The 12,476-nt window shown below is 41.4% G+C and overlaps 1 protein-coding gene across 3 annotated transcripts in view; it reads left to right on the forward strand.

The window, feature by feature from the left end:
* The window catches only part of TUBGCP3 (tubulin gamma complex associated protein 3), a 108,435-nt gene extending 102,388 nt beyond the window's left edge, over positions 1-6,047 (forward strand). For all 3 annotated transcript variants that reach the window (XM_050948097.1, XM_050948108.1, XM_050948102.1), the window contains 2 exons: positions 843-959; positions 4,884-6,047. In XM_050948097.1, the coding sequence (XP_050804054.1) occupies positions 843-959; positions 4,884-5,042 (276 nt within the window). In that variant the 3' untranslated portion in view covers positions 5,043-6,047. The remainder of the gene's footprint in view (positions 1-842; positions 960-4,883) is intronic.
* The last annotated feature ends 6,429 nt before the right edge of the window (positions 6,048-12,476 follow it).

Consider the following 12,476-nt stretch of genomic DNA (forward strand, 5'->3'; position numbering starts at 1 on the left):
AAGCCTGTGACCTGTCCCTGACTCTTGCTTTAAAATAACTGACAAAGGGGAAGGAAGGGCTAGGAACTGTGGGGGGGCCCTGGCCGTCCTGGGGCTGAAGTGGAAAATGTCATGGAGGTCTCTGGGAATCATGGATTCCGTGTCTTCAGTGACCTCCATGACATGATCTTAGCCTTAATTATGGGTGGCAATTATTTGAGACAGATGGAAGAACAGTGCACTTTTTAATTTAAAGTGGATGTGTGTTTTAAGACAAAACAAACATCCAAGGTTGTTAGGTACCTTTGCCAAGAGTTAAAAATATAGTCTGAGAGAGAATATATCAGCAGCTTCCACACACTCCATAGAAGGTTAAATAGAAGGTCTTGCAGGATGTCTTAAAAGTCAGCCATTTTTGAGATGTTTCAGACTGAGGAGTGAGGAGTAGGTTCAGAGCTCTGAACCCCTCATGGAAAATGTCTTGCCTAAACCTAAAAGTCAAATCCTTTCCCCTCCCATCATACACATACATTCAATTGGGAGAGTGGATATGTGATGAAACCAGCTCATTCCCAAACACACAAGAACTTATGGAATTCTCATTTACCATTGTCTGTCTTTTATAATAATTCTTGGCAAGTACATTTTATAACTTGTCACCTTTTTGTAGATTCATTAACACAACTTGCTAGTTATATTTGCTGCATAACCAGTGTGAAGGGTTTGACAGTCACAATATGAGAAGCTGAATGTGTGGCTTATGATGAATTTCGATGTATGAACATGTCAGTTTAGTTCAGCTGGTAGCTGGACCCATAGTTTTTAAATGTGAGGTTAAACATCTCTCTCACTTTGTTCTGTAGGGTGAGTGGGGAGTAACTACATCCGAAGAGGAAGAAGAGAACAAAAGGATTAGAGAGTTTCAAGAATCTGTACCAAAAATGTGTTCACAGCTGCGAATACTTACACATTTCTATCAGGTGACCTTCAGATTTATAAGGATTGTTTAATCTGTACCAAGACAATAAATTTGCCAGTTTTGTATACATTTGAGTTTCTAAAAATCAAAACTACCTGCAATTTCAATATGAGTGTTTGTCTGTCCATTATCTGGATTTTTTTTGTTTTAAAACATTCATGTTAGCTAGTCCTCAATACAGTATGTTTTGTCTTTTTATATATGTTTTAATTAATTCAAGGGTAGGTCCATGGAAAACATCAATCTTAGGAAAATTGATAGTTTGTAGGTGGATGATATTTGGGAACGTCTAGTAGCTGTTCTGTATGAGCTTTGAAAGCAAATTCTTTCTTACATGATAGACCATGATAGCCTCTTCTGTTAAGTCTCATACTTGTTTCATAATGGATTTAATAGATCTTTTAAAAGTAATCTTAATCAGCATAATCCCAATTGCATTCCATTTACCTTCCGAATCTTTGCAAATGATTACTACCCAAATAATTCTCTTAAAGAAACAGTCATTTTCTGTTCTTATTTTAGGGATGTTGAAATGGGTATTGTTTGAGCAGCTAAGTGAAAGCATGCAGAGTCGCATGCTGTGAAAAGAGAATTATTGAGGCTTATTCTTAATTAGTTACATTTTATTCCAAATGCACCATTCACTAAGGAAGCCAGTAGCTACATTTCAAGCAAAGCATTCCACAGGATTTTTTTTTTTTTAAGGAAATTAATGTTACTGTAATCTACCATAAAACATTAGGGCCCACTTCTATCAATTTACGAAGGTCAGGAAATTGACTGTCAAGGATGGATTTTCAGTTTCAACTTGCCCTGTTATGTCTATTTGTCAAAGCTCATCCGAAATGTTTTATCATGTACTTTCCTGAAACCCCCTGCAAAGTAGCACTGTGTAGGATAAGGACAGCATTTTTTAGCTTTAACTATTCAAAAGCCAGTAAATAAAATCCAAAGTTAGATGTTGAAGATTACTGTGATTGGGGCCGGCTCCAGTGTTTTTGCGGCCCCAAGCGGTGGGGGGGGAGGGGAAAGCTGCGATCAGCAGCACTTCGGCGGCAGCTCTGCCACTGCCACTTCAATATTCGGTGGCAGGTCCTCCCCTCTGAGAAGGACTGAGGGACCCGCCGCCGAAGAGCTGGACATGCCGCCTCTTTCCGTTGGCAGTCCCAAGCACCTGCTTGCTGCGCTGGTGCCTGGAGCCAGCCCTGACGGTGATATCATCTTCATATTTTAATGCATGTTTCTAACTAAACTTGTTGGACCAGTTCTCTCCCATTTTGCTGTTTATAATTTCCTACATGTTTAGTACATTAGATAAAATACAAGATGTTAAATGTAGACATATTAAATAAAAATAGATCAGTGAATTAGGGAGACAGCAGAGATTTCTTCTAAGTGAACCATGTTCTGTATTTATACAGCATTGTTGTTACCAGGACTGATGTATGCCTTAGACAATAAAACACATGTAGGGGTTTGTTTGTTTTTGCAACACTAAGCCTCCAGTAGTTCCACCGTTACTGCTTGCAAGGATGCATCGTGTCTACACTAGCTGTTCTGGCTGTTATAAACATGTTCAGCGTGTCCTTGCACAGCACTCCTCCATCTTTTGCAATACCAGTTTCTGGGTATCTGGCTCATCGTTTCTGACCCAGGGCTCCAAAACTGGGTTTGTGGTAGTAACAGCCACAGCTGGGAAGGTTCTGTACTAAATGCTTTTAAAAAGCAAATCTCGAAAATTAGCATTTCTAGTTTATGAAATTGTTTTGTAAAATTAAATAATACCAGCACCACCTAAAATACTGATGCTATTAAGGTTGTCCGGCACTTCCCAAGATCCTGTTTTGAGTTGCTTATAACTTTGTGAAATTTTAACCCTTTTGGCTGAAAATTTCCGTGCCGGCTGTCTGGCTTGGGGCGAATTTCAGGCAAAGTGGTTCAGCTATTTCTGAGAGGGAGGCTAGGTAAAAATGTTCTGCCCATGTTTTAAAAAAAAAAAAATCTGGCAACCATATTTCAAAAGCTCTAGTGCTTCCAAGCTTTGTAATTTGGTAGGGGAGTGGCATTTTTGTCAGAGACATTCCTCTTGTCATCCCTGTGAAAATCCATCTAAACTGGCCATGTTATAAGCCTTTGACAAACTGCAGTTCACACATGCTCAGTAAAGACCTCATAAAAGGTTTGCAGTTTAATTCCCTGAAAAGACAAGTCAGTCTGTGAATCTACAAGGCACTTGCTTGCCACGCAGTTAACATCCCATGTGGGCACTGCTAAAATTCACTGCAAGTTTTGTAGTATGTGTTGATGTCATCTGGGGATGAGTCAGGATTATATAGTGAAGGAAACTGTTGGCTGTAGGACCCCTGCCTCATTTATTGTAGAATTTGGAATGTGTGTAGTGAATGAGGCAGAGGATTGCTGGAAGAGAAATGATGGTCTCAGTCTCAGGACAGTGATAGTGGTTGAAAGCCATCCTGGAGAACTAGATTCTATTCCTGTCTCTGTCAGGGAGTTCCTGTATGATGCTGGCCAAGTCACTTAATCCAAACTTTTCACAGGTAGATATTAATTGTGCATTCCTCATTTTCTGGCTGCGCAGTCTGAGACCATGGGTCTGATTTGCAGAAGTGCTGAGCACTCACAGCTGCAATTGGAGTCAGTGAGAGCCCTACTTTGAACATATAAAATTTGCTATAGAAAAATCAGGTACTAGGTGTTGGTTGACACCTAAATTGGCTGGATATTTTGTACCTTAATCTCTCTGTTTTAGCTCCCCATCAGTAACATGGGGATAATACCACTCCCTCACCTCACAGAGATGTTATATAAAGTTTCTGAATGTTTGTGAAGCACTCGGACACTATAGAGATGTGCACCAGAGGAAAAGCCCAGGAGGAAATTAATAATTGATTTCAGAACAGGGTTTGAATAGTGTGTAGTAAATAAGGCCTAGGGCTGCCCATTGAACTAAGAGGAGAAGACATACTGTTGAATTAAGTGAGCACTGTCTGTTCTGTGCAAATGAGGCAGGGACCTGTGGGAAAAAAATAGTGTGAGATCATGTAATTAGCATCATATAATGCATATGCACAAGGGGAGTGAATTACGGTTTCGCAGGTAAACTTAGTTCTGATATTTACTAACTTTTGACTTCACAACCATAATCAAGCTAGTTTAACAGTTTTTCTGTGAGATTATAAATAAAACATTTTTAAAACAAGCAAAATCTTGAGTGCATGCACTGCAGCTAACGGAACACAATTAATGTGCACATAATTACATAAACTGCAGTAGCTCAAAACAGAAGAGTAATTGATAATATAAGAAACATTGTAAAATAATAGAATATCAGGGTTGGAAGGGACCTCAGGAGGTCATCTAATCCAGCCTCCTGCTCAAAGCAGGATCAATCCCCAACTAAATCATCCCAGCCAAGGCTTTGTCAAGCCTGACCTTAAAAACCTCTAAAGAAGGAGATTCCACCACCTTCCTTGGTAAAGTAGCTGCTGAATGGGTTGCAGGAGAACCAGTTGCAGTGATGTAGCTGCAATATCAATGCTTTCATGCTGCAATGACACTGGTGCAGGATACAAAGCTGAAGAGGCTTCTCAGAATAAGTAGGGCCTAACTGTCTTAAGAGCTTCTGCTGTTGCTGTTATAGGTTTTCTATTTTTAACTTCAGTCATGAAGTCCTGGTATATAGCTGTGGATTTGTTATACTTGGTTTTACAGAAGTACAAAACTATCTCCACTTGATTTGTGAACTACTAGTTCTAAACATTCTGCTTGCCCTTCCTTTGGGAGTCCCCTATTCCTTTAATACGGTGCTCCCATTCAGATCCTTAGTTTGTCAACAAATACTATGCCACACGAATGCACCATCTGTACATTCTGGTGAATCTCTTATTTTTCCCTTTTCATTCAGGGCATTGTGCAACAGTTTTTGATCTTACTGACAACCAGTTCCGATGAAAGCCTTCGATTTCTTAGCTTTAGATTGGACTTCAATGAACATTATAAAGCAAGAGAACCAAGACTTCGTATGTCTTTGGGCACTAGAGGGAGACGCAGCTCACATATGTAAAGCATCTTCTAATGACTGTTCCTGGGTTTCGGAAGGATGGTAAACCTGGTATTGGACAAGGCAGTCAATGTCTACATACTAAAACCAAATGGCATGCAATAGGTGTCTGTCATTTCTTCAGGCAATATGTTTTCAGTCGTGATTGTGTGACACTATGGGACAGAGAGCAAAAAAGTCTTGTTTTTTACATTGACGTTTGTAATATTACAAAATTAAATGGGCTGGTTTAAACTGTTCCAACTGATCTGCTGAATCTTCCTATTAATGAAGACCATATTTTATTTGGGGCTTTTAAAGCTGTCTTCACTCTAAGGTATATTTGTCTCCAGGAAATCACATCTTAGTTTGTTTCAGAAGGCACTGTTTCCTTTTTTAACAGTAAAATAAGAGGGCGTTATTTTTTCTATATATATTTGTTCTATTGGGATATTGCTTTTGTTAAAGCCAAGAGATTTGGATCGAGACCTAATATCCTTAAGAAAAACATTTTACTATACTGATTTTTCAGTGTTGTGATGTATTTGTGTGAGAAACTTTGTATCCTGGTATGTAAACTTTACATACATTTTTAATTTTTTTTCTCTCTTCAAGGATAACATTTTCAAAATTTTGATTTATTATTCCAGGCAAATTCTGCTACTATACAAAAGCAAATTACAGGAACATAACAGGTGTGACATGTATCACATAATATAGCATCCTAAAAATTGAAGTTAAAACCTCAGTGCTATCCCAAGTGAAGTAAAGAAATGTGTAAATATGGATAGAAGTGAATGAAGTATTTTGTGGTCAAAATATGATTAGAAAGAAATTGACTTGGATAATGAAGACTACTTATTTCTTTCCTTGTCTATTTTTCCATTGTAAATATTTATATATTGCTGTCCAGATGTTAGGGGGAAATGGTTTTTGTAAAGATGTCATTATATCAAGTCATTTAAGTATCCATTTATTATGTTCCACAAGTAAAAGCTTAGAAAAATAAAAACACAACTATCTTTCAAATACTTTGCTGGTTTTTGTGACTGGAAAATGACACATTTTTGGAGAAGGTGGAAAAAGGGTAAACTGCATGCCAACGTGCATAGATCTTTTTTAGTTACAAAATCCCTATCCATAGCAGGTCTTGGTATGCTCACATCAACTAAGATCACAATTCTACGAAGAGTTATAACATACAAATAATTACACTGAAATCCCAATAGCCCAGTCCCATAACAAATCAACCAATGCGATCAAAGCACTTGATCAATTACTCCAAAGCTTGCCTCTTTCCCCTTCTCTTCCCCTCCCTGAACATCTGGGGAAACGGCCTACATTGCATGCTGTAAAGCCCCTTTGTCAAACAAGTTTGGGCTACTTTGGATCAAGAGGAAGAAAATTCCATTATTAAGAACGCCCTGTCACACAACAGCCTTGCCTACTCTAAAACATTGGTGCTTCAGTTCAAGCTTTCCACTGACTATGTAATGGTGTCAATGGGGAAAGGTCCTTCAGATAAGGAGGTTGTTCAGGTCATCAGCCAAGAGAAGTGTGGGCCTAAATCACAAGTTGTAGTACAAAGGTCATTCAGCTCCAGTACCTGAAAGAGACAGCTAAAGCATTGAGCAAAGATGACATAAAGTTTTTCCATGTTCAGTATTGTCCTGGTACTATGAACACAGTTCGGCCTGAATCATCAAGTTGTTTTTTTTTTTCTTCAAAACTATAAATTTGCCCCACAACCGGAGGCACTTGAAATAGAAATGAATTGAGGAGACAGTGAATTAATCAGAATGTCAACTTGAAACAAATCAATTGACCAAGACCTTGTGGCTTCTAAAGTAGAGACAGAAACTTTTTTGCCTCCCTCCCAGACACAATATAAGATGTCAAGCATTTTCAGCAGAATCATCAGGATTCATCCTGAGACTTTCACCACTGATGTTTTAGTAGTTTTTCCTCTTGGTTCATTTGTTGCAGATCGAGGTGATCTGTGAGAATGAAGCTATGGATTAAGACACCTAAGGGCCAGTGCACTGATGGGAAAACAAGAGTCTGGTACAGTATAAAGTCATACTCAATCATCCAGTTGCATGGTCTGAGAATGGAACACTGTTCTTCAATTTGTTTGGAAATGTCCAGGTTCAATTAACCTCTGAGGGCAAACCATCAAAACAGGTACATTGTCCTGCCAGGAAAGCTGTGCCCTAACTGTACAGTATTCAATTTACCCACAGTGACAGTTTCTTCCTAATCTCTATTAGCTAACGGCTGGTTTATGCCCTGAAGCATGAGGGGTTATATCCCTTCCAAAACTCTTGGGATTTTTAAATCCTTGTTATCACAACTCTGGCTATTGTTGTCCATATAAAAATCTGGGTTTTTTTTTATAACTCCTACTAGCCCCTTGGCTTAGTATGTGGATCTCATTGCCACATTTAACTGTGCATTGTGTGAAAAAATACTGCCTTTCATCAATTTTAAATGCTTTGTCTCTCAAGTTAATTGAATGGCTCCTTGTGTTAGGAAGGATTTTGTCAATGCATTTTCTTCAACTTTCTCCTTACCCTCCAGTAACGTTTTCTGTTTCTTCACTGCACCTAAAATGCCCTAAGACAATCTCTTTGCCATGTGTAAAACAGCATTTACTCCATCCATATAAACACTCATGTCTTATTTTTCTTCAACACTGTGGGCCGCTGCTCCTTTCCTCCTTGAGGCCCTCTCCTATATAGGCTTCCTTGATTCATTCCCTGCTTTCCCAGTTCTCCTACCTTGCTTAACTGAGCCTGTTGTGTTGACTTTGGAGGATCTTATTTTCCCCCTCCCTTCCTCCCTCTCAGATGTCCCTTCTGGGTATGTTCACAGTCCTCTTCTCCTTTGCAATTTAACTCACTTCTTGTCAACTGCCACCTGTGCAATGACTTGCAAATCTGCCTTTTCCCCTGACAACTTAAGTCAGATCTCAACCTGTCTCTCCAGTAAGCCAGTCTAGAACCCACTCAGGCTTGCTGCTTAAAGTTTTGAGTTTAAACATGGTCACAATGTGGGTACTTAGTCCCCATTAGATAAAATGCTTAACAAGTAATATACTGAGTTAACGTCTGTGGCTTGAATATGACCAGAATGTAACTGATGCAAAGACCTGAGTCTGTAGATAGTATGGAACAATAGTTTTTGAGAGAGGGGAACTGTCCCGAATATGGTAATAGGGTATTAATTCCAAGACACCCATCAGCACCATCCCAGTAGAGAGGACACTGTGTGCAGGAAGTCTGGTCTCCCCACCTATGCCGGTATACCTGGAAGCCAAGGTAAGTACTGGGGGACCCCTGCACAACCACCCCTGCTGTTCCTGGTGCACCTGGGGACCCCATCCTGCTGCCCCTCCCTCCCTGGAAGAGTAGAAGTTCCTTTGCCACTTTCATTCTACGGGTTGCAGGGTTGAGCCCCAGGAAATCCCAGTCATAGTGTGCCTAGGTCCCCAGTTTGCCTTCATCTGGCCATGTGCACCTGTTCCACCTTCTCAAAGGAGTTTACATGATGATAGAGTCCACCTTGGAAAAGGTTAAATCACGTGGACTTATGAAACTTGACATGGCAGACAACCGGAGTCTTAAATTCCATATCTTATCCTCTCTGAATGTTTATGTGGCATTACCATCATATCAGACTGCCACACAAGCAGGAATAAAGTTTATCTTCATAACACTGCTAGGATGTATGGGTGGGGAACGGAGACACCAAACTATAGGTTCAGCAAAACTCAAAGTAATTCTAATCGATGTGAAAGTCCCCTTGAAGTCAGTGGGACTAATTTGCATGTAAGTGTTTTAAGTTCTGTGTTGGATAGGGCCCAAGAGATCCTCAAATGGTGGGGCGTGCCTGCTAGGGGGGCACGGAGGAACTTGGGGGGGCGTGGCAGGGGCTGGGCCAGCCCCCATGAGAGATAGGGAGAGCAAATGGGGTCTCGCTCCCAGCTCTGCCTCAGCCATGGCCCAGGCTCCCGGCCCTGTCCCCAGCCTTGGCCCCCAACCACAGCTCAGCTGCAGCTCCTCACCTGGCCCTGCCCTCAGCCCCTGGCTGTGACTCCATTGCCAGGTCTGCTCCCAGCCCCAGACCCAGCTGCAGCCCTAGCCTTGGCCCCCTTACCCCTAGCTGCATCCCCGTCTCCCCCAGGGAGCCACAGCCCTGCTCCCAGCCCTGCAGCCTCCAGCCCCCATGGATGAGGAGGAACGTGACCCTGAAAAGTTTGGGGACCACTGGTCTAAGTGACTGCTCCAAGGCCACACAGGAAATCCGGCAGAGTGTCATTGCCCTATGTTATATGGTGAGTCAAGTCATTTGATCTCTGCACCTCCGAGACAAAAAGAAGATAACTGTATCTGCTCACCTTTGAAAGTGCTTTGTAAGCTACTCCTTGAGAAAGCCCTGTATAAGTGACATTGGTTTTGTAATGTTATAGTCTTGAGTTCTCCCTACAGCAGTATTATTGTTGTTGCTTCTGGGAGGAGACTAGTTGTAATGTATGTGGAGTGTGAGGTTTGTGGATTAGCTAAATCTGTATTTTAACAGGTATGGGGGGAGAAATGTGGTGGTGAGGGGGTGGTTGGGTTCTTTCTGACCCATCAGAGTGGTAATGTTGGGCTAGCTTAAGAGAGTTCTTGTAATATTTGATAGATAGCCCATCCAGTCCTGGTTTTCCTCAAACAATAGGTCTCCTATGGCCTTCAGGATTTCCTTGGTGGGTCTGCTGATGGTGGTCTTTTTCTTGATATGCTATTTAAATTGGATTCCATTAGAAAATTTATTCCTCTTTTCTTTTCAATTTCACGAGTGAATAATTTTTTTTTTTTTAATCTGGAAGTATTTTATTAATTTCCTCTGGAAAGGAAACAGTCAAAGTTGGTTCATTTTAGACAGAGGATATGATTCCAAGAGTTTCCTCTGAATATTTCTTTATCAGCCTTGCTGTTAGCTTTTCTGCTTTATCTCCAGCGTTCGTATATTGACTGCATGGAACTGAGTAATGCTATTTCCATGGGTATTTTTAATTTGTTATGCTCTGTTCGATTTTTCTAATAACAATTAATATTACAATCTCTTTCTCTTTCCCACCCAAGCGCCTCCTATTCCCTTTATATTTTAATCCTTTCAGCCCCATAGTGTGGTTTTCCTTGGAAATTTCACTGGACTCTTGGCAAACTCTGACAAGTTGATACTTTGTTCTGTGTTAAAACACATTTGACACTTTTTTCCTTCTATCTTCTTGAAACAATTAGCCATCCCAAGTGCACTTTTTTTTTTTTAAAGAATGGGATTATAAAAAATAAAATAAACCTACTTTTTCCTATTTTTCTGTTGTCTTGCTCTATAGTCAGACTTGCTCTCACTAAGACTCTTCTTCCGGATTAGTACTCTAAGGCCTGCTTCAGAAAACGTCCCTATTCAGGACTGCACTTAAACATGTGTCAATGGGACTTAAGCACACACTTAACTTTAAGTACCTGATTAAGTGCTGCCCTGAATTGGGGCCTAACCAGTAAGGCTTCGATCCTGCAAAGATTGATACACATGCATAACTTCATGGAGGTGTACTCATGCTTAAGGTTAAGCATGGGTGCAAGTCTTTGCAGGATTGGGGCCCTCAGGCCCTAAAATAGCTGACTATATTCTTATCAATGATAGTTTTTAGAGAATGGTAAAATTTATGCATGTGTAGGTGATGGGTAATTTCTTATGTACAGTTTCACTTAACCTTCTACAACATCGCAACAAATGTTGTAGAAGGTTAAGTTTGGAGCTTCTGTTATAAATCCTCATCAGCCATATATAATATCAAACCAAACAAAAACAAAAAACCCACCCTGTATTCCTGTATTTTGGGCTGAAGTTTATGCTTGGTTTCATCCAAAAGATGAACACAAATCTTGATTAATATCTATCGAACTAGTTAGAGTAATGCACAAAGGGGAAAAAATAGGGGTGGGATTTTAAAAGCATTCAGAGCATAGGCCTAACTCAGGCTTCAGTTGGAGCACAGTTAGGCCAACAGAGAAAGTTTTTGAAAGTCCAACGCTACAAGTTTTATGTATTAAAATGTAACCCTTCTGCCCCTCTGAGTTGGCAGCAACAAGGGCCAGGTTCAGTATCCAGGGGTTCCATTTCAATAACACAATGCATAACCGGCTTGAGCCCCCGCCCAGTGACCTGGGACACTTACATACCCCCCCCCCCCCCGGCCGCCTATAGGAGGCAATACTTCCCCTCTCGCAAGCATGGACTCTGAGTGTAGCAAAATCCTTTTAATAAAGGAGGGAAACAATGTGGCATCACATTGGAGAAATACCACAAACAGGATTATAACTCAGATCATAAGCAAAAAACCCACCTCCAAGCACATCTGGCAATGTCCTTTTCCCCCTTAGAGTCTTAAGTCCAATCACCCCAAAGTCCAACAACCCGAAAGTCTCTGGTCAGTGTCACCCCAGAGTTCAAAAGTTTATCTGCAGAATTTTACCTCCCCCCAGCCTGGGTGGAAATGGGGGGAGGGGAATCCCACACAGGGTGTTAAGGGCAACTTACATGGGCCAGGGCCAACTGCTCCACCTCTCCGTGGAGTTCTGCTGCAGCCTTCACCATGACCAGCTCCACTACACCAGCTGTGCCGCTCCTCCAGCCGCCCCTTAGTCACTCCAGCCGTCCCTGCAAACCGCTCAACTCCGCTCACTGTTCCATGGGATGCTCCAACATGCTGCAAACTGCTCCGCTCTGCTAGCCCCTTAGCGATAGGTCTTCAGGCTGCCCCACTAGCTAACACAGCACTCAGTGATCTCAGCTCAGCTCTTTTAGTGATTTCAGCTCTTAGTAGGGGAGCCCTGGTGCTGGTGCACCATTGGCCCAACATGAATTCAGCTCAGCAGTCTCTAGATAGACTCCTAATGGAATCAAAATTAGCTCTACTCTTTAACAGTGGAGAGAGGAGGATGTGCAATTGGTGTTCCAGGCCCTCAAAAGGGGCCTATACCATCAAGTACACACACCAGTCCCCAACCTCTCTCAATTCAGTGGGTTTTGGAACCCATGTCCCTTGTCTAGCAAGTACTACTTTAATTTAGGTTGAGTCATTTCTGTCATAAAGCAGTCTCATAGTTCCTCATTCACATAATTAGAGTGACAGCACTTTTTTTTTCCTCCTGCCCCAATAACAAAGAAATTGGGGATTCCAGCTGTCAAAATAACCATCCCAGGCTGCTGTGGGCTTATGCTAGGTGGGCTGGGTGTGCCAATGCAAATACCTGGAATTCTTTTCCACACTCCCTGAGATTCTTTCCACACTCCTCATAATTCACCACCAGATGTCAGGGTAGAGCTCATCCTGACTCTGCTTACATCCTCCCCTCAGCCGAGAATTTGTCATCCCAACAAATCACATTCCCTACTATACCAACT

The sequence above is a fragment of the Gopherus flavomarginatus genome, chromosome 1, assembly GCF_025201925.1.
Source record: "Gopherus flavomarginatus isolate rGopFla2 chromosome 1, rGopFla2.mat.asm, whole genome shotgun sequence".
NCBI lineage: Eukaryota > Metazoa > Chordata > Testudines > Testudinidae > Gopherus > Gopherus flavomarginatus.